Source organism: Hydra viridissima, unplaced genomic scaffold (assembly GCF_058129835.1).
Source record: "Hydra viridissima isolate aposymbiotic clone 2 unplaced genomic scaffold, HvirCarnegie_v1 scaffold_5, whole genome shotgun sequence".
In the NCBI taxonomy this organism is placed as follows: domain Eukaryota; kingdom Metazoa; phylum Cnidaria; class Hydrozoa; order Anthoathecata; family Hydridae; genus Hydra; species Hydra viridissima.
In genome coordinates this window covers 3,942,645-3,969,472 of record NW_028324304.1, presented here as the reverse complement: position 1 = coordinate 3,969,472, position 26,828 = coordinate 3,942,645, and the positions used below count along the sequence as shown (strand labels likewise).

Here is a 26,828-nt window from a genome sequence, read left to right as displayed (position 1 = left end):
TAGGCATCAGATTTCAGCAACTTATATGGTTGTTGGAAATTTGCCACCTCACTTAAGAATATCCCTTAATAATATTTATCTTGTGCAGTTAAGTCGTGATAAGGATTTAAAATCCTTCTCTCAAGCCACTATTTTTAAAGAAAGTTGCTAAGAGACCTGAAAAGTATGGAAGTTGATGGAATTCAAAGTGGTAATGATCAGTGGAAAGCTGGTATTGTTGCTATTCTGGGTGATAATTTGAGTAGCCATTTTTTAGGTGGATATTCTCTTGGGTTTAGTTCAAAGAAAGGCCATATTTGTAGGTTTTGTCTTATAAAAGAAAATGAGCTTCAAGTTTTACCATATAAAGCTGAAATCCGCTCAGTTGAACATCATAAAAATTGTCTTTTAACTTTAAAGCAAATCCTCAAGATCGTTTTTGTTTTGGTATTGCAAGAGACTCCATATTTAATCAGTTAGAGTCTTATAACACTTGCGCTCCAGGTTTACCACCTTGTCTAGCTCATGATTTGTTTGAAGGTGTTATTCAATATAATTTAGCTATAGCAATTAGAAAACTAGTTAATGATGGATGCTTCACTTATCAACATATAAATGGTGCTATCAGAATGTTTTCTTTAAAAGGTGATGACAAGGGAGATCGCCCAGCACTATTATCACCTAAAAGTGAGAGATTAAAAGGAAATGCAGTTCAAAATTGGATTTTTTTACGTTTTCTTCCTTTATTATTAATAGGTCGGATTTTCAATTATGAACAAAATGTGTGGCAGCTTATACTTTTGCTACGTGAAATAACAGAACTTATTTGTGCAAGTAATATTTCTTTAGTACAAGTATTACATTTGCAGCATTTAATAAATGAGTACCTGGAACAAAGAAAAAAAATATTTCCAGATGTCCCTCTTCGTCCAACACCATTACATGTATATTACCCTTTTTTAATTTTAAAATGTGGCCCTCAAGTAAGACTATGGACTCTAAGATTGGAGAGTAAACACATGTTTTTTAAAAGATCTGCCAGAAGAGCACAAAATTTTATTAATGTTATTAAGCATTTAGCTGAGTCTCATCAACTGTTTCAGTCATATGTTTTAAGAGGAAATTCATTTTCTAATGATATTGACGGAGGATCTAATTCTTTTTATTTTGACGAATCTATGTTCACAGTTGAAATAACAGAAGCAATTGCTAATATTCTACATTCAAAAAAAGTTTGTTCATTTAAGCTTACATATAGAGGGACCACCTATAAAAGAGACCAATTTGTAATAATATGTCGAAATGATTCAGTGTTTATTGTTGGAAAAATTATTGTAGCAGTTTTTTCTGAATTGAAATCTTTCCTTGTGTTAAAAAAGTATCATTCTGAATGGTTATCTGATTTTGGTTTTTTATCATTGGGAAGTGACTTTGCCAGCAGACCTATTTCTATACCAATCGACGATTTAGCAGATTATTGTCCTTTATGGGGTTATAGGATTGATAGTAATGTTTATTTAATTTTAAAGCATGCTATATTAGATACATGAGAAACATTTAATTCAACTTAGATCGTTAATGAAATTTATTTTATTAAAATTTTTTATAAATGTTTTATTATTTGTACACATTTTTATATAATAATAACAATATTTATATATTAACAATAAATATTAAATAAATCATATTTCATTCACTATCTAAGTTGAAATAAATTTATAAAATGGTATTAATATATTATTTAACTTTAATTAGAGATCTTAAGTAGTTGTTTTCTTATGTTTATGATTGTTTTGGTATATTTATTGAGAGCATTCTTTAAATAGAAATTGTATTTTTTTTTTTTTTTTTTGTAAATTTAAAAATGTAAAGACTTCATTGTCATAAAAATTAAAATTTCTTCATCATCTTTCAGCTTTTGTTTTTGAGCTATAAATAGTATTTTAATTGTATTTGCTAAAAAATTTTATAATTTATTTTATAAGCAGAAAATCTCAGAAGTACTAGTAGTTTTGACTTTTAAAATGTATTGCTTGTACTTTGTTTTTGCTTGATGATTAATAATATTTTAATTGTTTTTATTTTTCATTTTTAGTTGATTGTTTACAATTAAGTTGGCACTTTTCAAGTCATTTGAATGAATTTTTAGAACTTTAAATTCTATAAAAACTTAACAAAATAGATACCATTGCATTGTCTAAATTATACTCAAGTAATTTCTATACAAAATATTTTTCTCATCTATTATAACTTGAAATATTAAATATAGATAAAAAGTAGGGCCCTGCAAATTGGCATTTTTTGTTTTGAGTCTCGAATTGAAGCAGGTTTTGATATGCGAATCAAATCACGAATCGAAATCATTAATATAAAGAAACCAATTTTAAGCATTTTTTCCCCAAAGATGAAAAAAATCTTTGAACAAATTATTTTTGCCCGGAATAATTTATCAGTGTTATTTTAAAAGGGGTATTAAAACAATTTTTGATTACTCTTACTCTGTCTGGGATAAAAAAAAGCATTTCAAATAAATTTTAGCGTTGGAAATCTAAAAGTACGACAACATTCAAAAAGTAAAATATGATTTGAAAAACTCGAACCATTTTTTTGGAATTGAATCTCGAATCAAAGCGACACTTGATTCGCGAATTGAAGCGATTCGGAGGACCCTAATAAAAAGTTTGTTATCATATTGGTATAAATATTTTTAAAAATATTTGTAAGTTTATAAACATTTTTAGAAAATATACAAAAAAAGTGTACTTTAACTATACTTTCACGAATAATACTTGTAAAACCTACATCAAGTTAACAGAATTAACTTGCATATATATATATGTGTGTGTGTGTGTGTATATATATATATATATAAATATATGTATATATATATATATTTATTTATATATATATATTTATTTATATATATATATATATATTAGGGTGTCCCAAAAAAAAAAATTTTTGCACGCATGTTTTTCCCATTCCGTTTTGTCTACTGAGTTCATATGTATGACTAAAATTTTTTTTTGAGGTCAATTTCAGCTATATGTAAAATCAAAATTTCTTCATTTTTGATCAAATTTGACATTTTTTAACACTATTTTAGATGCGGACCTAATAATTTTACATTTTTAATGCCCCTTACCCTAGAGGATTTGAAAACCAATGATTTTAGACTATATAAGAATTAATCCATCTGTTATTTTTTTATAGAAGGTTCATTGAAGCCTGATTCACAGAAAATATTGATAATAATGACTACTTGAACAATCTTTGTGTTTTCTGTATACTGTTTTGTTTTAAATGGTTTTTGTTTATTATTTTGATTTTAACAGCTTATAGTAATAACTAGAAACTTATTTTACTGAAATAAGAACCAATTTTTTCATATATAATTATGTAATAGTTATGAATATCTTCAATATACATATATTTACTTGAAAATTATATCATTAAATGTAATTTTTTTAGGGGGAAATTAGAATTAAATTTTTTTAATATTGTTTTAGGATTAAGTAATAATAAAATTAATAACTTAAATGGGTCGTACTCAAAAAAACAAAAAAAATAAGAGTTAGAAGAGAAAGTACAGAATCAATGGGCTTCCAATAAACCTGCTGGCAACCATTGGAAATATTCTTAGATACATCCAGTTTCTAAAATCTCCCAGGTAAAACAAATAATTATTATTGTTATATAAATATACTATAAAACAATGATAAAATTTTTAAATGGTCTATTATATGCAATACAGATTTAATCTGTATTGCATAAAATAGACCATTTAAACCTCCTCCCCTACAAGTGTTAAAAATGAGACGCAATGAGTAAAAAAATTACGTAAGAAAAAAAAAAACATAATGATTAATACTTGTCTATTTTTATTTTAGATCTATAAGATTTCAATCTACTAAATTGATAGTAGCCTGCCCTCAGAAACATGAGAACAGGGATCTGATATGTAAAGATAGTTTCTGCAAGAATTCTGAACAAAGATGTGTTGCCTCCGCTGTAATAGACACTTGGAAGAAAGCAGGGTTTCAAGATTTTATCATCAGTGGATGCAGTGTCAGGGACAAGATACTGAAGCTCCATAATAAGTACATAAATTTGTATCATCTCAAATCATTGAACTGGAACTCTAGTGAAGGCAACTTCTCTAAGATACAGACAGAGTTTTTAGAGGAGAGTAATACACTCTTTGATATTTCATTACCAAATTTTGAACAAAAAGTAAATCAGGATCGTTTTCGTTCTAAGAATGCAAAAGATGAGGATATTCAGTTCTATCTAGATCAAAAAGGAGAGCGAAACATGTATATTACAGAAGAAATTGATGAAGTATTACAAAATTCAGTTGAAAATAAAAATATTAGGCTCAAGAGGATGGAGGAGGCAATAGGTAAAGGTAGAACCACAATGAATGCAGTAAAATCCAATGACCTTGAGGTTTCTTTGCATTCATCTGAAAATGAATCTGAATCGGAACCAAGTTTAGATTCTTTAGATGATGAAGATTTACCTAATAGACTCAGTCATTCTACTAAATCTAAGATAATGATAAGTATAAGTGCTGAAGATCTGGTTGACTGTACTACTGCAGTTTCCGCCCGATACAGAGTAGGTATACGACCACAAACTTCCATAGTAGCTGCTATTTGCAATAAAGCTGGTGTGAATCTAGAAGATATTATTCTATCAAGAAGTACAGTTCATAGAAAGAGATTCCAAAAAATAGAGGCAGTAGGAGATAAACTCAGACAAGAAATTATAACAGCTCCGAAGGGAAAAAAGCTATGTGTTCGTTTTGATGGAAAACGGGTGAAACAGATTGAAGAAGATCTGAAAATAACTGTTTCTGTAGAAAGAATAGCGGTGAGTGTTACATCCCCTGATATGGATGACACAGATGACATACTGCTAGGTGCTGTTCAGACAGCTAGTTCCAAAGGTAGTGACCAGGCTGTAGCAATTTTGAATCTGCTAGAATACTTCAACATTGTTGATCAAATATTTGCTGTTTGCTGCGACACTACGGCATCTAATACTGGAATACACTCTGGAGCTATTGTTATCCTTAGCTCCATCCTTAACACTCCACTTTTATGGTTTCTCTGTAGAAGACATATGCTAGAAATACACATCTCACACTTTATGGAGGCTTTGACTGGAGAGAAGACGAAGGCCCCAAGAAAAGGGCTGTATGTCAAACTCCAGAAAAGTTGGTATTCAGTCAAGAAAGAGGCGGACAAGATGCTAGATCTAGTTAGGTTTGATTGGAGTCAGCTTCAGACTGGGTCACCCCTTTATGAAATTGCTAAGAAAGCTCTGGAGTTTGGAAAAGAAGCCCTTGCCTCAAAAACATTTGTCAGGAGTGATTACAGGAAACTATGTGAGCTTTTTGTTTTCTATTTGGGAGGAGAAGTACCTGGATTTTGTTTCCATCAACCTCGAGCCTGCCATGAAGCCAGGTAAAGTATATTCAAAAAATAAAACCTTATAGATAAATTATAAAATTTGTGCAAGTATTATAAATAAAAAATATGATAAATATTAATGGTAACAAAATTTTAATCTTTAGGTTTATGGCTGATGCTTTATACATTCTTACCTTGAGAATAACAGATAAGATCACCATGATTATGAGCGAAAAGGAAAGAAATATGATAGAGACAGCGGCATTCTTCACATCTGTCTGGTATGCACCTTGGTTTCTAAAGTCGTATTTGGTTGCAAAATCACCCTCAAATGATCTTGCCGTTTTCAAAAATGCATTTAGCATCAAAGATAAATATCTCAATCTTGGTTCAGTATTGGTTGCTAGTATGCAAAGACACAACTGGTACTTAACTGAGCAGTTGGTGCTGCTATCTCTGGCTGATGAAGATGTAGAACAGGAAGTGAAAATAAAGATGTTGGACAGATTAGTTCAGTATGACGTTCCTAACAAGTTCAAAACTGGAAAACCTAAGCTACCCGTCATATCAGAGTCCACTGAGCGTTGGGAATTGGTAGGTCCGGAGAGTTGGCTTCTGTTGAAAATTGCTGAAGTCCCTGATGGTGAAGTAGAACTGTGGAGGAAGGAAAAAGCCTTGAAGTCATTAGATTTATTCAAAAAATTTGTTATAAATTTGACTTGCGTTAGCGATTGAGCAGAAAGGAACATACGCCTTATTCAGGACTTTGTATGTGGATACAAATCTGACATTATGCAACAAAATTTAATGCTGGTGGCAAGGGACAATAGAAAGAAGCTTAAAAAGGTTCTTTCTAAGTCCCAGTTAAAAAATATATAGTTTGCTATTCCTAAAATACATATTTTTTTAAACATTTTTGTATTTTTATTAAGAAAATGTGTAAAATTTAGGTTTTTAACAAAAATTGGAATTTTACATATAGCTAAAATTGATTTCCTAAAATGTTTTTTTATATATATTTACTATCAGGAGACACAAGAGAATGGGAAAAAACTGCGTGCACATTGAAATTAAAAAAAAAGTTAAAATTTGGGACACCCTAATATATATATATATATATATATATATATATATATATATATATATATATATATATATATATATATATACAAACACATAAATTTACCATCATGAATTAATTACTTTTAATCTTTTTTTTAGAAAAAATGTATATCCTTTTAAGAGAAAAAATAACTAATATCTTTTCAACAATGCAAGGTCTTGAAGCTGGTAAGATTGTGAATGATTTGTTCTTTTGGGGCTTGAGACAGAAAGCGATTTGAAATATCTTAAAGAAGAAAACCTAACTGCATTAATGCCTCCGATAAAGGCTAGGCGTTTTTTGTCTGCATGTCAACCTGTCTCTGTTTCTGAACTGTCATCAGTTACTCCACCTTTTCAGATTTCATCAGTTACCCCACCATATGCAGAACCTTCGACTTTATCTTCATCAGGATCTTCAAATTGAGCACAAACATATATTGTAAAATGGGATACTTTTCCTGCTGAGTTTTTAAGTGACATCAACAGCAAGCGAAAGCCCTCCGAATCAAATATAAGAAAAATGGTTGGTACATTAATGAGTGATGTTTTCCATTATGATCAAAAGCCTAATCGAAATAGTTTACGGGTTATAGCTCAAAAAGTTGTTGCAAGGTTTGCTATTCTTTTTATACTATATTAAAAATATATTGAATAATATAGCATTAACAGTTTATTGTTGTTGAATTGAAAAAAAGTTTATACACAGCTAATAATATTCAAATATGATATAAAGCTTGCATAAGTTATAAGTTTTTATAGATCTTGGAAACTATAGCATTTTCTGACATATGAATTTCATGTTATAGATATCCGGATGCATTTATGGACGAAATAAACGGCAAAATAGTCAGTAGTGGAGTTGAAACATTAATGTATAGAATGGAATCAAGGAAAGAAAATGCTAATCGGAAAGTTCCCTTGTTATCAAATCAATCTAAGAAAATGAAACTAAATATACACAATATACATAATTGGGACCCAAATTTTTCCAGTGAATCTGTGGACTTACCAAATGCCAAGGTAGACCAATTTTATATTCAAAACAATTTCAACACAATAAAAATTTAGTTTCTCTAAAAACTTAATTATTTATTTTCAACTTAAATATTTTTATCTTGAATATCCATTTTAAAATAGATATAAACATCTTTATTATCTATTTTTAAAATAACTTTTTTTTAAACTTATTTATTTTTATATTTGTATTATTTGTTTCAACATCTTTAATATTTAATTTTATACTTATTTATTGCAAATAGGTATATAGTAATTAATTTAATATTCGCATGTATTTCTTTAGGAACAGCTACAACAATTGTTCAGAAATTTGCCTTGGCCAAAAGATGACGTTGATAAACTGATGGCAGACATATTCTTTGCAACGCCATACAATAAATGATGTAATTCCATTTTCTGAAGTTTTGTTTCAATGGCCATTTTTGTCACAATTGGAATATCTTACGGATCATTTTTCAAATCTGATGAGTTTTTCATTAATGGACAATCAAATCTTATTTTCTTATACTTTGAAGTCACTACTTAAAAAAATGCAGTAAAGAAAGTTTTACTTGATGCAAAAAGTACAAGTATAAACTATGGAGGCATTCAGCAAGCAATTTATTGGGCATGGCTGCCTTTACTTATAGCTCATTTTGGGGATAAATCTGAACATATGATTTTATCAGTAAATGTAAGTTTTTCATTTGAAAAATGTTTGTTTACAATAACTATGAAATTTGAATACTTAATTCTTTATCAGATTTTAGCCACAATACCAGAGATGGAAGATCTTTGCCCTACTTCTCATCCAATAATTATAGCAAAAGGTAAATTTTTTTAGCTTTATTTATATTTTAGTTTGGTAAATTTTTTTTAGTAAAGGTAAACTTCCTGTAACTATTATCCAAACCTACACTTGTATGGTTGGGATAATTACATTTACTTAGAGAGGATTAAAAGAGTTAAAGGAATTATATAAAACCTGATGTTCTTTCTGGCCTGTTTGCAGATCAGGCCTAAGTATTTTCATTATGATGCTAGTACTAGGAAAATCAGAGGTTTATAAGCTACTTCTATACTTACCACAGTTAAACTGGGTCATATCTTACCAATAGCAGGGCCATTTTTTCTGACTGATATTGTTAAACATTGAACATACAACAAAAATATATTTTATTGTTTTGTTAACAGGCACTTGGTTCGAATCAAAACATTTTTATGTATTAATTGAAAAAAAACTTTCGTATACATTCACTGATCCTTTATCAGCTGTTGGTGTATCATTTGCATTGCATTATGTGATGAACATGCAATGTGATCAGAATGTCTTTGCAACATTGGATTTTATACAAAGGTAATATTAATTTTCCAGTTAAGACATCAATCCAGTTTTTATTTTTGATCAAAAAACAAGAAGGAATGTTAGAAATATATAAAAACTCTTATATTTTTGCACATATAAATTAGTGTAACCAATATTAAAGCTTGTATAATATATTTTACTTGTTAGGTATATGGTGGACTATAATCCTGAAAATGTAAAAAAAAAAACACTAAAGGAAAGAAAGCTGGAACAGTTGTTTGCCCACGAGTTCTAACTCATATTTTTTAGTTAAACAGAATTTGAGTTATAACTATTTAATTCTCGAATTAAATTATATATATATAATTTAATTCGAGAATTAAATAGTTATATAATATATATATATATATATATATATATATATATATATATATATATATATATATATATATATATATATATATATATATATATATATATATATGTATATATACACTGCAAGCCAAAAGTTTCCGGACACTTCGATTTTGTTTAATTTTTTAATTCAAACTCCCATAATTATTTCAATAAAATTCAAATATCATATTTATTTTTTAAAAGATACATATAGTTACTATTTAAGAAAAAAAAAGCCAAAAAATGAAATAAAAAAAATACTAAGAACACTATTCTTATTACACTGTCTTTTGGTAAAAAATAACCCACGAGTTTTTATCACTTTTTTTGCGATCCGTGGCATCCTATTTATTAATTTATTTATTATTTCGGGTGTAATTGATAACCAGGATTCTTCTATTATTTGCCACAGGTGCTCTTTGGATGTTGGGGATTTTTGTCTGACCTTTCTGTCCAATTCTTCCCACAGTAACTCTATTGGGTTCAAATCTGGTGATTGGGCTGGCCAGGTCATGATTTTGAGTGCACCATTATCCTCTTGTTCCTTTATATAATTCTTACATAACTTTGAGGTGTGTGTAGGCTCATTGTCCTGCATAAAAACAAAACCACGACCAATAGTTCTTAAGCCAGAAGGTATAGCATTGTTTTCTAGAATTATTTTATATTGTTCTTTTTTCATAATACCCTCAATTTTAACTAAGTCACCTACACCAGCTGAAGAAAAACATCCCCATACCATAACTGACCCACCACCATGCTTGAGTGTCGGCACTAAACACTCTGGGATCATTTTTTCTGTAAATTCTACGCCTTTGCCCAAACAGTTCAAATTTGGACTCGTCGGTCTATAGTTTTTTTCCCCAGTCTTCTTCTGTCCAATTTGGGTGGTCTAAAGCCCATTGTAACCTTTTCTTTTTATTTTCAATCCGTAGCAACGGTTTCCTGACCGCTATACGGCCAGAAAGTCCTGCTTGTCTAAGACGTCGTTTCGTAGTGGTTAATGAAATAGATTTTGAACGACTCCTATTGTAGCCTGAAGTAATTTCCGGGGCCGTAAGTCTTCGATTTCTATTACTCATCAATATTATACTATTATCTTCAGCTTTTGTTGTCTTCCGTGGTCTACAAGATCTTTTTTTGTCTTCAAAAAATGCCTGTTTCTTTCCATCGTTTGATGGTATCTTGTACAGTACTTCTGGCAACTTGTACTTTTTTGCAAATTTCACGAACTGAATATCTTTCTTTATGTTATGTAATTATTTCAGAATGTTTTGCAACCGTTAAAGGTTTTTTACCCATATTTTGAATTAATTAGTCGAATTATAAAATTTTAAAAATTTTTTGACGATTTTTTAATGCAACCGTCATTAATACCAAATGAAAACTAAACAAAACTAAATATTCTTAATCATTTTAGTCGGATATCATTATATTATATATATTTCCTTCATGTTTCAACAAATAAATAACTTTAACAAGACCAAACTCTTAAAGTAATGAAACGCTATATATCAAGTTAAAATAAGCAATTAAATAAACAAACTTATTTATGTAAGTTTGAGGCCATTAATACCTAATTACTGATCTCAAACTTACATAAACACTTAAAATTAGTAAGTTTAAGAATTATAAATTAATATTGTTGATTAATTTAATGATACAGGATAGATTTTAGCATTTTATATAAAAAATATCAAGTGTCCGGAAACTTTTGGCCTGCAGTGTACGTATAAATATATATATATATACATATATAAAACTGTTTTTATAAAAATGGAGTTTATAAATGCCTTACTTGTTATATTAAAATTGCATTAATTGTTATTTTTATTATTAGCCTGTTTTGGTGTTATTCGTATGTATTCTTATATCTGTAAATCTTATTTTGTAATTATTCCATGAGAACTGTTTCAATAATATTGAATAATAAAATTTATTTATTGTTAATTATTGATTAAGATTGACAAATCCGTAATTATTATTGATTTTGAAAATAGAAAAAAGATTTTGAAAAATATTTGAAATAAAAAAAATATCGCGTAGTTTACGGAATTTTTCCGGCAGCACTTTTTCCAGAAACTGAGCGTTAACGGAACTATCCGTTTAAATACAGAAATTTTTGTATTTATAATGAAGGATATTTTCCGTATTTTAACAAATATTTCCGTTAACGTATAATGTTTTTTCCGTAAAAGAACGGAAAATTTCTGGAAAAAGTGCTGCCGGAAAATTTCCGCAAAATACGCGATATCTTTTTAACAGTGTATGTCAATCGAAAAGCTAAATCAACTTTTATAAGAAAATACTTATATTCTTTAACGGAATTTGTAGTGAATACCTTTTGTAGAGAATATAAAAATCGAAAAAGTGAAGAAATCAATATAATGCGATTGAAGATCGAAGGGTGGAGAAAAGTTATCTTCCAGCTGAAAAACTGCATAAACAGAAAACAAAAGAAGTAAACTTTGAAATGTTAATAACACCTGACCAAGTCGAGTTGTATTATGGTCATGAACATACGAAAAAGCAATTGCTTTTTTTAAAGAGCGAAATTCAAATTTAATGTTATCTATTACCAACGCGTGATATTGCTGCATGAGATCATTTGTATATTGTAATAACATTCGGAAATGCTCACACATCACGGGTTGTTGACCGAATGAAAATGAACGAATATTTGGGACCATAAAACTGTAGAGGTTTTGGTCCAGCCAGTTACCTTCTTAAATTTCAATTCGATTGGCAGAGAATAATCGTCAATACAGCTCGAAGTGATTTGGTCGTACAAGATGATAACTTGTTCCTGTCTCAGAGTGGAAAACGCATGGCCTCAGGAGATATTAATGCAAGACACTTTATCATTTGTGATGTAAAGCAGGAATAATCAGTAAAAAATTCAACGATGATAATGCTTTTACGATGAACAGCCACGACCCTCGTAAGAAAAAGCAATAGCGGCTTTACGAAGGAAGTTGCAGATACAATGATGCATAGCAGTAAAACTGCCGAGGAGCATTAATATACCAGACAAAAGGAAAAATCAGTTATAGTGGGTGGTCAAGTTCTAAGAAAGCATTTCTTTCCAGCTCACACTCTATCCACCCCAAAAATGAAATGTTCTAATAATGAAATCAGTCTTTTGAAGCAATATGGATATAAATATGGATCGGTAGCTTTTCCAACTTTCTTTAGGTTGTCCAAATATTAAACCTAAATCATGGAAGTTTCTTCAGTTAATGTTTCGCCTAAACAAATAGTGCAGATACTAAAAGATATTGATGTGAAAGTTCATTCAAATTGTAAAAATGAAATGAATGTTTGAAAATATTTCAGAGATACAGAAATTGGAAAAGAAGTTCATTTTAGGCTGGTAAAATCCGAGCTCTATATTAAGACTTTTAACACTTAGTTTTTATTTCTAGGGTATAAAAAGTGTGCAGCAAAATCCATCCTGGGGGATGATAATAATATAAGTATTGCGATTAACTGGTTCCCCTCTGATACATGATTGCTCGTTATCGAGATCAAGAATCAGAACTGTTTTAGCCAACATAACTCTTATTAACATGTTTGCAATTGCGCAAAATCGGACTAGAATTTAGAGCTCTGCGTTACGACCGTCCGATTCCGGCTCGTACCGACTTTTTTGTCGGAAGTTCGACACCTACTCGTAACAAACTTGGAAATTCTAACTTCCATTCCGAGTCAAGTCATAACATTTGAATTTCCCGCGTTATAAATCGTAAGCTGTCGTAATTTTGCGTAATCTACCTTGGTTCAAGGTTTCAACTACAACTTTTGCGTAAAATCAAAACAAAAACATTCTTTTCAAAAGTTTCAAAGAGTTTCAACTAATTTCAATCATTTTCATTGGTAAGTTTATTATTTTTAATATAAATATGAACCAAAACAGCATTTTATCGTATTTTATGTGATAAATAAGTAGATAAACAAAGTTAAAAAGTGCAAGTATCTTAAAATTATGCAAGTCATCATGCCCTATTTGAACTTAGTAAAAATTTTATACAAGTCATCATTTTTTCAACTAAATTTGTTAATGTTTGTTAATATTCATTATCAGAACCTATAAATAGTCCAGGAAAAGGTTGATCCCTTCTAATAACTCCTCTGGTTTACTCCAGATTGGAAGTGTCTCAAAATATTTAGTGATATTTTTTTTCAAATAGAAATGGAGTCCCAAGATGAAGCTCAATTCAACCCAGTACCCAGCACTAGTAGCCAAGGTTCTGAAGCAGTTAGAGGTGGTCGTGTACAAGCCACAGAGCTATGGTCCCATTTCACTCGTCTTCCTCAAGTCCCAGGAGAAGCATTTCGTAGAGTCAAGTGTAATCATTGTCCTACTGTGATCAAGCAAGTTAAGTCTACTACTTCAGGAATGAGGTCCCATCTGAATTCATGCCATAAAGACGTAGCAGTACAAGTGGTCAAGACTCAACTCAACAGAGAGAGAAAAGCTGACGTGGATACCATTGAACTTGCTGAGGCCGTCAAGGAGGATGACCAGTACGAGCATAAAAGGAACCAGTTTACTTCAGCCAACCCTGATGCTACCCCCTTAAGGCCAAAGAAGCTGAAAGCTGATTTTACCATTTCTAATATGAAGACAATTGAGTTGTCTGAAAAGTTTGGAACCTGGTCGACCTATCGAAAGGAACAGCTTAACTTTGATCTCTGGACAATGGAGTACTTGGCTCGTGGCAATCTTTCTTTCAGGTAGTTATATTACGACATATTATGATTGATAACAATTTTGATTGAAATAAACCATTTTTTAGTTGTTGTTTAACTTTAATTCCCCATTTATATTCTCTAAACCCGAGAATACCTCTATTTAGATTGAAAAAAAGCTCTTTCTCTATCCTGTTACTCACAAATTTTTTTTTTGTTCTTTACATCATGTTGAAAGCGATGCAATGAAGATTTATATTAAGAGGGTCCAACCAAAAGCCGTGTTGAAGAGTCCCATTATATACTCCAGGTTCAAACTTCCATTGTTGTATGAGGCAGTCAAGAAATAAGTCGACAAGATGTTGTTGGAGGATCTTCTGGAAACCCCTGGCATCACACTCACTACTGATATTTGGTCAAGCAGAGCTCACGACCCTTATCTTTCAGTTACCATTCACCATGTCAGCAAAGAGTTTAAACTTGTTACATCCATCTGGTCATGCGAACCTTTTCCAGGGTCTCACACTGCTGATGCCATTGCTACAGTTCTTGACAGTTCGTTGGATAAGGTTCCTGGGTTGGATCCTAAAGCAAGGAGAGTCTGTGTACATGACAGTGGAGCCAATGTCAAGGCAGCAATGCCCCGAGCTGATGTCATCACTGACTCGTTGTTATGCATTGACCATCAGTTAAATCTAGTCACACAACAAGCCCTGAAAGGAAGTGAGGAGTACCCAACCATAACTGCTGGTTTCAAGGCTTTCACCACGCTGACCTCCTACATTCACCAGTCAAATGTGGCCCTTAACTCTTGTGAAAAGAAAGTTGTTTTTCTTAGGATGAAAGGTAGCTATAAATTTTGATTAAAACTTTAAGAAGTTTTTAAACGAGCTCTATGCTTGATCTCGTAATAATAAAGTTTTTAATTAACTTTTTTGAAACGTTATATTACGACTTATTACATTAACTAACGAAATATTTTGATTTTTTACAATTTATTATTGCTTTTGCTTGAATATTTCTTTTTTTTAACAGGAATATTTGCTGTCCCTACTGCACCAGTAGTTAAAAGATGGAATTCTCATGCCATGATGATCAAGTCAGTGTGGGCAATGCGAGCAGTCAGGGTATGGATTCTTTTCAAAGTCAATCGTGACTTTGAAAAGAACCCAGACCCTGCCATGGATAGGTCAAAGATTCCTACAAAGCAACACTTTGATCTTATGAAAGAGGTTCTGACTCCACTTGAAGAGATTAAAAACGTTTCAGAGACACTATCATCTGATGCAGTGCCTACTATGCCTCTTGTTTGTCAAAAGCTCTATCAACTCCACACAGTTTTTGACAAAACTTCTGCCAATGCTTCATGTGACGAGGTACGAAAATTTGTCCATGTTCTTAAGTCTGAGCTTGAGAGAAGACAGCCAAAATGTAGTTCAACAAACTACTTCTATGCTCTTGGCGACTTGCTAAATCCTGAGAACCGAGGCATGGTAATCTGGAAGTTTGGTGAATACGAGTCAACATACCAAAGGTTGATTGAAGAGCACCCTGCCACTGAATCATTTCTTAATGAGAGACGTTCGGAGAATGAGCTTCGAGTTGCTGAGGAAGATGATGAACTTGCAGCATTACGCCAAGAGTTTGCTTCAAGCCGAGCACCAGCTGACCCTAATATCAGGACAAAATCTGTAGTGGAACTGGAACTAGAGGCATAAATGTCCTCCAAGAGGCCTGACCCCTATGATTTCAACTACCTCAGGTGGTGGAAAAAACAGAGTGAAAAGTTGGAAATATTGGCTACTGTCGTCAAGGGACTCTTCTGCATTCCAGCTTCATCAGCAAATTCAGAGAGGATGTTTTCAGCTGCTGGAAACATTGTTACAGACAGGAGGCAGGCATTGGATCCAGAGAATGTGAATATGCTGGTATATATTCAGCAAAATCTGAAGAAGTTGGACTTTACACTATTCCCAGACTTGACTGTTGAGACAGCTAAAGAGAGGGAGGAACGTGAAGAAGTGGCCAAATCTCTTGCTGACCACCTCAACTTAAAATTGAAGGGGATACCAGGACGTCCTGCACCAGCACCTAGCACACCGAAGTCCACTATCCAGACCACACTAGCTGGCTACATGACCCCCAAAACCTCAAAGTTGCCACCTGCTTCAACTTTAAGATTGACATCGAGAACTGCATCTCAAGCTTTGTCCAGGCCCAGTTCAAGGAACTCTAGTCAACCTCCTAGTCAAGTGCCAAGCCGTGCTTTTAAAACTTCTTTAATAGCTGAGTTGGCAAAAACTTGTGAATCATGAACACTTTCAGTCCATTGAACACAAGCAGATAAAACTTCTTTTGAAGGAACTGCAACGACGTGGTAATTCAAATAAAAAAATCTCTTTCTGTTTCGATATGTTTCTGGGTTTTCTTCACCAGGGTTTACTATAGGAATATTGCTCCTATACATCCTGTAAATCTTTGAATATGGTAAAATTTAAACAATGGTTGACAAATATAAATACTTTTGCTATCAAAGAAAATTTTAAAGTTCGTATGAAGTAGCAGAATGCAATTATCCATGAAAACTTATAATCATCTTTGCTGAATTATCAAAGAATCAGCTTGTGTCGGAAACTTTATGTACTGATATCTTTTGTTGGTAATTTAAATTGAAATGTTTATAACTAATCGACAAACAGTTGACTGATTAACTTTCAGCTCCTCTAAAACTCCTATTACTCTCTAAAAGAGTTTACTTAATTAGATCAGAGAGTACAAACTTAAATGTAAAGTACTTTATTTATTGTAACTTGAGTGTAAGATCATATAATTTGCTGATATAAAATGATAATACAAAATTGTTGATATAAAACGATAATACAAAATTGTTGATATAAAACGTAATCCGAAATCTACAATAAGAATACAATAAGAAATCAAAATAATAATAAGGTACTATTGTCTAATACCATTTCTTGAATATCTACTCACTTGGAATGAAACAGTAGCATGAAACCGAAATGCATTAGCCAGTTGTTGTACAAATGAAAGAGGGCACCCTCGATTGTTAACATTGTTGTTAATAATGTTATTAACTTATATTAAGAAGGTTCCTTTGGAAAATCTGTAGCGCCTATTAAATTCTATATCATTATAAACTTCTAAAGGATTGGCTCTGTCAATAATAAACCTTGGTATTAGATTTGGTTCTCCTTCTTATTCTTCTAATATTCAGATCATACCGATTCATTTTTGAAAGTTTTAAAACAAGTTTTTTTTAAAATACTTCATATTATTGTTACTACTTATCATGAACTCTCTTTTACTCCTTTTACATGTATCACTTCTTTGTAAAACTGGAACTGTTTAGTACTAAATGAGATTTACTTTTATACTATATCATGTAAACATGCTTTCAGCAGTAACCTTGTGGATTTGGCATATTAAAATACAATTAGGCAACAAGGCTGTTTACTATCTTAAAAGTGTAAGATCTTCAATAGTCGTTAGAATTTTATAATGCTAGGGTTTGACTTTTCAAAATGCTAATAAGCATTTCTAATGGCATCATAGTATGACATATTGGATCATTACATACGACTTTCAGGATGTTTTAAAATACACACGTTCTCACAATGTTGGTGTATTCAGCTCTCTGTAATAAGTTAATTGACAAATATACTTTCGCAATTTAACCTTTAAGTTAATCACGTTAATATACCCAAGTAACAACTTTTGCTTGTTAAAAACTCGTTTTCATATTTGCAAAGGTTGTAATAAGTTATATTGTAATAGTCGAGTTTTGTTACGCATCAGCAAAATGATACTAACGGTTGGGTTATTTTTTCAAGTTTGGTTTCAAGATTGATCTGAAGCAGACTTGAAAAATTGACTTGAAAATGCAAAAATTCTCATTTTTCAAGTCTGACTTCTGTTCAATTTTGCTTCTTGTATTCCGTTCAAGTCAGACTTGAGATTTGTAGTCTGGCTTAAAATTTCAAGTCCGCTTCTTGCATTCGCAAGGAATTTGTGCTCTCTCAAGTCTGGTTTGAAGTCAGACTTGTAAACGGTCAATTTTTGGTGATTTTCAAGTCTGACTTGAGTTGAAGTTCGCTTTGTGCATTCGCTCAAGTCGCACTTTAGGTTTGGAGTTCGACTTTGAACATGAAGTTCGGTTATTCCAGTTCACCCTAAGATAACGAAAACAACATAATCCTTCATGCACGTGCTTATTTCGGGTAATTTATTTCGGGCTTTTTTCTTTACTCGGGTTTTTTTGAAAAAGCTAAATATTTTTCGAATTACACAACAAACTCAATATATTTGGTACTAAAGATGTAACAAAAAACGAAGGCATTGCAAATAGTTATTCATTTATAAAACGCAATGACCTAAGTAATACAAAGAATAGAGAAAATCATAAAAAATAAACTAGTCACTAATTTATAACTTATAAAACAGACTTCTAAAAGAGTTAAAGTATAGGTCAAATAGTTATAATAATGTATTCACATATCCATTTAAATATATATATATATATGGCGCTACTCCACTTTCTCCCCCCCCCCCCCCTAATTTTATGATTGATTCTGATAGAGAATTTTATGCTGGTTAAGAATCGTATAAAAACATGGGTCTCAAAATCAATGGAAAGTGCTCTAATTTGAAAGTACAAAAATATACGACAAATCCTTAATATTCGCCATCTTGAATAAACTAACTTTACGGTTGGTTTTATTTTCAAAAGCAAAAAATGCCAGCCCGGTTTTATAACAAAAAATTTTTTTTTGGGTTTAATATAAACGGCTAAGTTCCTTTGAGTATACACATTTTCTTTTTTTTTTTTTAAATAAGAAACTTGTTTTATAAAAAAGTAGTACTTTAAGCCCCCAAAATCTTAAGAAACTATTAGTACTGAAAAACTTTTCGATAAGAAACTTATTTTATTAACATTCGAGGAACATTTTCTAAATTGTGCTCTGTTCAGGGACAAACCTTAGGATTATATGACAGTGATGGGGTTCAAACTATTTTAGCTGACAATAAAACTTGATAACATCTTTTCAAAGTTCATTTTATACACTTTTTCTCACTTTCCATAATTATTTAACTTTTAGTACTTTTTAGCATTAGAGTTGAAAAAAAGTACTCTTGAAATAAGAGACTTTCTAGTACAAGCTCAATTACTTCGTTTCTTATGTGTAATCGGACAGAAAAACTAGCTATAAAGCGTTTTACTCTTGCGGCATGATTCCTTTTTGTAAATTTTAAGTTTATAAGAGAATTTACGACAATTCTCAGATAATATTAAATCTTTATTAATAAAGAAAGAGTAATTGAAGAGACAAACTTTCTTTGAATAACAAGAATAGAAATCCTTATATTCTTTGCAAAAATGTTTTTAGTGAATGTAAGTGGCTATGAAAATAGCCGTTTTTTTGATTTACGCAGTCCTCGGCATGAATTATAATGTTAGTAACGTTTAATGCACACAGTAAGCTTTCGAGGAAGTCAAACAGGATACGCTGTCACAACTTGATCCCAAAAATGAAAAAACCGATGTTCGGGGAATCTCTGCATCCACATAAATTCAGACAAATAGTCAGCTATCATTTCACGGTTAGTTGGTCCCATCATTGATTTGAATTTTGCTTTCGCTCGACACCACATAGCTTCTACATGATTTGTTGATACGCCAGTCTGAGGTTCTACAAAGTTTAGAGTGTGGTTGACAGTACCATGTAAATATGCAGGAGCTTGCAAATCATTATAAGCTGCCCACATATCACTCCAGACAATAGAGCCAGGAAGTATCCATTGATGTATGATTGAAATCAATGTTGCAGAGTCGCGATTTTGGACGGGAATTAAAAAGCCTTTTTTAGTAGCAGGTTTATACCCACCAAATATCCACTGCTGCGGGATTACTCTACCAACGTGATACTTCCTTCGACAGAAAACAGATTCGTCTATTTCATCAATGCACCCTGGACCACCTATTGGATCAGGGTTATTGATGAAATATGAGACACAAATATCTCTGCAAAATTGATTCCAATCAACAATGGTATCATCGCTTCCTATGTTAAGCTCTTGCCTTATATCGCTAATTGATAAACCCCGACTCTTACCTGCACTTCTACTCCAAACGTAAGTTAATCCTATTATTTGTCAAAGATGTAGGTGGGATTTCTCAAAAAAGCTGCCTTTTCTTATGCTGAATGTTCTTTTGCACCGCTTAACTGGACATCTCCAAATGAACTGATCGATTGATCCATTCTTCACTTGCTGTGTGCAGGCCACGTTACATACACTACAATTCATACTTTCGGCGAGTAAACCATAAGTTCTGCACCAGTGGATTGTAGCTTCAATGTTGTATTTGAATTTTGCTCCAATTTCTGTTAAGGAAATAGAGTCTAATTCGTTTATTGTTGGTCTTCGAAGGGCCATGATATTTAGATAATTGAACTTACCGGAAAGTAAGTACTGAAACATTCCTTTTTATATGACAGTTGCAATGAAAATAAATTTTCACGGGGGGTTAACTTAAAGTATTAGAAAAAAAATCAACAGTATGTAATATGTATATTTTTAATACAAAAAATTTAGTGATGTTAAATTTATTTTAGTATATAAACAATAAAAGATTTTTCAACATAGTTGATGAAAATTTTAAAAAATTTTCTAGACAACAAAGAAATGATCCCGGCTAAACCAAATTTGTGTGCTAAATTTAAATGTCAATGAATTCTCAAAACGTTCCATAATTGGAAGTTTTTGTTATAGAATATAAAAACCAGGTTGTTAGTACTTTAAAAAGATAATTTTTAAAAAAAAAAAGTAACTTTTCAAGATGGCGAATATTAGGGATTTGTCGTATATGTTTGTACTTTCAACTTCAGATTAGAGCACTTTCCATTGATTTTGAGACCCATGTTTTTATACGATTCTTAATCAGCATAAAATTCTCTATCAGAATCAATCATAAAATTAGGGGGGGGGGGGGGAGAAAGTCGAGTAGCTAATGCACTTTCTCACCCCCCTTTTTTTATTGCCGATTATAATAGAAACTTTCATGCTGATTCAGAAAAATATAAAAACATGGACCTGAAATTCAACGGAAAGTGCTCTAATTCGAAGTCAAAGTTGTAAAAAATCCCACTAAAATCCCTAATATTCGCCATTTTCAGAATAACAAGTTAATGATCTTTTAGCTTACAAAAGCAATACATTAAAAGCATGGTTTTTACGTTAAGAAAGTCGTTAAAGTATTTTTATCTTGCGCAATTTTTTGTGGCTATGAAAATAGCCGTTTTTTGATTTGTTAGAGAATAAACTATAATGCAAGTAATGTACTTTTGGGTGCTACTACACTTTCGCACCCCACCCCCACCCCCCTTTTTTATTGCAGATTATGAAAGATCGTTGTTTAAAATAAAGAAAATTGGTATCCATTTTGTTTTTTAACCAGCCCAAAGTACTGTAACTTTGACTTGAAGAAAAAAAAAAGCCCTACCAAAACGCTGATATTCGCCATATTCTTTACATGTTTAGTTTTAATTCCATAATACAAAAACCACTTCCATTAATAGCCTAGCTTTTATTACTTAAAATTAAAACTTTCCTGTAACAAATGCAGTTTTTAAACACACAACTATTACAAAAGCAGCCACTTTTATTAAAACGTATTTATAATTTTGTAACTGCTAATTTTTCATTTTTATAAACCGATTTAAAATAGTTTTCTAGTATGTTAAAATAAGGTTGACAAAGACAACGTTTGTTAACGGAGGTTAGACAGGATAGCTTGAAACAACTTCACTCCAAAAATGAAAGAAACGGTGTTCACTGAAACGCTGCGCCCACATAAATTCTGCCAAGTAGTCTGGAATCATCTCACGGTTGGTAGGTCCCATTATTGCTTTAATTTTCGTTTTTGCTCTACACCACATCGCTTCAATATGATTTGTTGTTAAACCTGTTTGAATGTCAACAAAATTAACACTGGTTAACTGTGCCATGTAGGTAAGCGGGCGATGGTAAGTTTTTGTATGCAGTCCACATGTCACTCCATGAGTTGGGTAAGTATTCCATCCATATTCCGAATTCTTTACAATATTTATGATAAAAATACTTTTTTAATTAATGATCATAAAAATGATAATGAGTGTCTGTTAATAAAGTTGTTTCAAACCTATTTGATTGTTTTTTGTTTGCGTCTTGTTTTGGTGTAAACATTTTAGTATTTGTTAAATTCGCGCACGCATTTTTTTATTTGTTGCTTTCTTTCGCTATCAACTGAATCAAAAGTATTTTTGCTCATGCTCATCGCTCACCCTTAATCCGCTATTGACGTCACGCACGCTCGTGACGTCATAGGGGCGGGGATTTTTATGGCCATACACTATAGCTACCCCGCCCCTATGACGTCATGAGCGTGCGTGACGTCAATAGCGGATTAAGGGTGAGCGATGAGCATGAGCAAAAAGACTTTTGTGTGAGTAGTTACAAGAAAATAATAACAAAAATAAAATCAAAAACTCAACTAAACCAAACACCCAAACGAAAAACACCAATTTTAAAATGGACGGCATTTTAACTCAATTAATGAGAGAAGCAATAGAAAACGGAGGAGGAAATGTTTTAGAGAGAGTTTCAAATAGAATAAGAGAAGTTGTCGGAGACGGCCGACAAAGTCCAGTATTATTTAATTCACCTTCGTCTAGTGCTATACCAGACAGAATGTCACGAAAAAGAGCAAGAGAATCTAGTAGTTCTTTTGACATGCATGAATCTCCAATTTCTTCAATGTCTCAGACCTCAATCTCATCTCAAGGAGGAAATCTGACTCTAGAAAATGCTTCAGGGAAACCTTTAATGGATAATTTAGAAAACCTTCACAAATTAGAAATTCACAAGGAAAAAGAAATCACATTCAAAAGTGTATATAAATTTCATAATTCAAATGACGGTCTTTATCGTTACATTCCTTGGGAAAGTCTTAATGCATGCCATCCCCCTGAAGTGATATTAGACAAAATGTATAATTGCGGATTTTGGAAACCTGTTCGTGCAAGTGTTACTTTTAATAATGGTAGAGCTTGGGTTACAGAACCACCAACTAATGCATCACCTAATCATAAAGATATAGCTGATTATACTATGGAATTTTTGTTATGTGGAGAAGATGCACCGTTAAATTTATCAATTTTTCAAGACGATAATGATCACGGGACTTGGACAAATTATAATCCTCCAGATACTATTAATACATTTGAAGGTCTAATTAGAAATGTATATTCAGGTTTTTCTAGATACGGTGCTAAAATAATTACATTAAACGATCCAGCATGGCACCAATTTGGAATAGGTAAAAAACCGGCTATAGCACATTTTAAGTGGGAACATAATTTACATATAGATAGTCCTTGGAGATTAAGAAACGAATTATTAGCACAATGGGATAATAATGCTTATTATAAAGCTACCGAAATACCTTTTGATTCAGTAATATCATCTACAAGTCCATCAGAAGGTTTGGCTTACGTTAATATAAAATGTTTACCAAGATTTGATTATATTAAAGGTAAAATTATTAAACCAAGAATTGATTTTAAAACATTTGAAGAAATGAAATTAATTTCTGATAATTGGTCTCCTCAAATTGATAAAAATAGATATATGATGGATATTTATCCTTTGGAACCATTTTCAGATATCTATTACAGAATGGTTAAATACGGTGTAGCTCATACTATTAATGAAGATAGAATGTCTCATCCCAAAGGCGATAGTATAAATGGGTCTACAGATAGATGTCTTGATAAAGGCAAAAATGGAGATTTAAGATATGAATATTCTGACTTAACTATTCCTCAACCGTACTTTGAAAACAATGTTATGTTGCCTATAGTATATACCGGCAGTTTAGTTAATTTTACAGCCGGTAACATGCCTGGAGAATTCGATTACGATATAGTTATAGAACATACTATTCTATTCAGAGAAGCTGATAGATCAGGATTACCAAGTGAGACTTACAGAAGAATGCAAGAACAATGTGCTGCTATACCTATGTTTGATCCCAGCACAACTCAATTAAGAGATAAAAACAAATATATTTCTTATTTTTTAGACGTAAAACATGAGCAAGGTTCAAGACCTAAACAAACTACTGTACAACCAAGATTTCATAGAAATTTTTACGTTCCCGATGCATTTCCAATAATGACATTAGACAGTCCAAAATAAATGTATTTATTTTTTAAAATATTACATATTAATTACAAGTCTTTTTTTTCATTCCTCGTCCCCTGAGTATCCTTTCAATTCGTCCAAGTCTGTAGTATATACTATAGTAGGGTGGATACTTGCGTCCATTTCGTATAATTTGCACATGATTTGTTGTTTGTGTACACTTATCAGAGGTAAGTATGGGAATATCTTCAGGCTAGAAAGATCCGTTTGCATAGAAAATAGGTAACATCGGTTAGCTATCGCTTCAAACTCATTCGAACAAAATTTCGTTATATCAAATACATTTCTGCCATTCATAGTCAAAAAAGTAGGAGTGCAACATAGATTTAAGTTCTCTTTATATTTAACATTTGCTATTTGAGAAGTATTACCTTCTAGAAGTTTTTTAAATTCACCAGCTATGGCAACTGTTGGAATTAAAAATTCTTCACAACGTTTTATAGAAGCATAAACGCAATTACTCAGCCAAAATTCAGATAAATTATTATTAGTAGGAGGTAATATATTTCCTATTTCAAAAGGTTCAAAAAGACTAGTAATAATATCAAGTAAAAAAGATTTTCCAGAATTGCTACTACCTATAAGTGCTAATGTAATTTTTTTTTTGTCTCTTAACAAAAGGCAATCAAAAATATTATTTATTATTTGATTTTTGGGATAATAGTTTTCAGTACTAATTATTTCTAAAAACTCTTTGAATAAACCAGTTAGTCTTTTAATTATTTTTGAATTATCTTTATTAATAGCGTTATACTTATCTTTAAAAGTAATAGGATTAAAGTTAGCTTGATTTATAGTTAAACCTTTATTTATTATTTGGTTAGTAATGCCATATGGCAAACTTAGATAACTGCATCTTAATTTATCATTTATTTTTAAAACTGCGTAAAATTGTCTATTAGAAGTAATTTTATTTTTAATAAATTCATTTAAAAAATCTGAAGTTGCACTTCTACTAGTTGATATTGTTGTTAAAGGTGAAGGTGAAGGAAAAACTACCTTATCAAAATTCGTCTTGTTCGTTATTTCTTTTATATCGTTTGCTCGGAGAACTTTCTTCGTAGGAATTGGCACTTTCTCTTTTTTTTCGCAAATACTCTCGATATTCGTCATAGGTTGGCTTTTCAACACTGAATCTTTCGTCATAGGTTTTATGATACATGGCCCCTTTTTGAGGATCGATACTGTGCTCATAACACTTTCCGCATTGACCGCAGCTTTCAGAACAGTTTCCTGAGGTATATAGATATCGCATTGAGCAGTATTGCAAACTGTTTCGGAAATGATCCTCTGATTTAATTGGATACAATCTGAAATGGTTTTGGCAAGCAGCGCAATCCCCTTCAGTTGAGGACCTACTGCTGGCATAGCAGGCCCCACAAGTTTGTATAGCTTGTCGTTTGCATTCTGTACAACATGTTTCATAAGTTCCGTCAAGACTGACAGCCCGTATTCTATTGGTTTGGAAACATCTGCCTTTACTGCATGCAGCAAAGTACCTCGAGCGTATTGCTCTAGTTGTTGATATTGCACAACCGGAACTGTCTGCTGGTAACAATATAATAGAATGCCAGTGCTTTCCCATATTGCATCCTAAATATAAAATATATTTAGTATAAAAAAAATTTAATTATCTTAAAAATTACAAATGAATTAAAAGTTACCTTCATGCACGCATTCAAAGACCTTTTTTCCTTCGAGGCCGAAGAAAGAGCCGATCCAAGTAAAAGATGATACAATGTGGACAGGAGTACAGCAGTATTCTTTCTCCTGACCGCTTGCTGCATAAAAAATTATGTTGGCACATTTATCAATGTACTTTTCCATTTTTGTATTTTCTCTCTTTTTTTAATTAATATTTCGTTTTGCACTGGCGAAAAAAAATCTGCTTTTCTTAATTTACTACTTTCTTGCAAATATGATATATATTCCTCGAGATACTCTAAGGTTTTATGCACAGGATTTATATAAAAAAGCTCACTTTGTTTTTGATCCTCTTTTTCTTCTTTTTTTGATTTTTTATTTGAATTCTGTTCGGTGGTAGCTTTTTCAACGGAAAAGTCTATTTCGCTATTGCTTTCTCTTCCTTTTAAGTAATCTTTCAGTCCTTGTTGTAAATGAAATTCTTGCTCTTCCACTATATCTTGAGTTGGACAAAGCAACTTAGCTAGTATCTCATCGTTCTCTGAATTATCATCATCAAATAAAGTTTGAGTGAAATTTATACCATCCATCTTCTTCGTTTGCTAATTAGTTACTGAGCGAACTACTCACCCAAAAGTCTTTTTGCTCATGCTCACCGCTCATCCCATAATGCTCTATTGACGTCATGTGCGCTCATGACGTGATGCGCGCGCATGTGGGCGGGGGTAGCTATAGTGTATGGCCATAAAAATCCCCGCCCACATGCGCGCGCATGACGTAATGAGCGCACATGACGTCAATAGAGGATTATGGGATGAGCGATGAGCATGAGCAAAAATACTTTTGATTCAGTTTGTCATGAATAAAGTCTTCAAGACGTAATTGAAGGTGTGTGAAGGCGTGTTTGAAGGTGTGTGAAGGCGTGTTTGAAGGTGTGTTTGTGTGAAGGCGTGTTTGAAGGTGTTAATATTTTTAGGTGTTAAGGTATTTAATTGTTAATGCATAAAATGTGTGAAAATGACGCGATTGTAAAA

General features: G+C 31.9%; 2 protein-coding genes and 2 pseudogenes across 3 annotated transcripts; all 4 read left to right on the top strand.

The window, feature by feature from the left end:
* The first annotated feature begins 165 nt into the window (after positions 1-165).
* LOC149888062 (uncharacterized) lies at positions 166-1,529 on the top strand. Its single transcript, XM_090088996.1, has 2 exons — positions 166-298; positions 400-1,529. Exons 1-2 carry the CDS (start codon positions 166-168, stop codon positions 1,527-1,529), a joined length of 1,263 nt encoding a protein of 420 aa, XP_089945122.1.
* A 3,346-nt stretch (positions 1,530-4,875) lies between these two features.
* Positions 4,876-5,829, top strand: LOC149888061 (uncharacterized; annotated as a pseudogene).
* Positions 5,830-6,622: 793 nt separating this feature from the next.
* On the top strand, positions 6,623-9,111 carry LOC149888060 (uncharacterized; annotated as a pseudogene).
* A 2,487-nt stretch (positions 9,112-11,598) lies between these two features.
* On the top strand, positions 11,599-18,087 carry LOC149888059 (uncharacterized). Of its 2 annotated transcripts, none has more exons than XM_090086964.1 (2): positions 11,599-15,017; positions 15,294-18,087. In XM_090086964.1, exons 1-2 carry the CDS (start codon positions 14,979-14,981, stop codon positions 15,606-15,608), a joined length of 354 nt encoding a protein of 117 aa, XP_089943090.1. In that variant the 5' UTR covers positions 11,599-14,978; the 3' UTR covers positions 15,609-18,087. Both variants share the same exon structure in this region; 1 of them encodes a protein (XP_089943090.1).
* Positions 18,088-26,828: the final 8,741 nt, after the last annotated feature.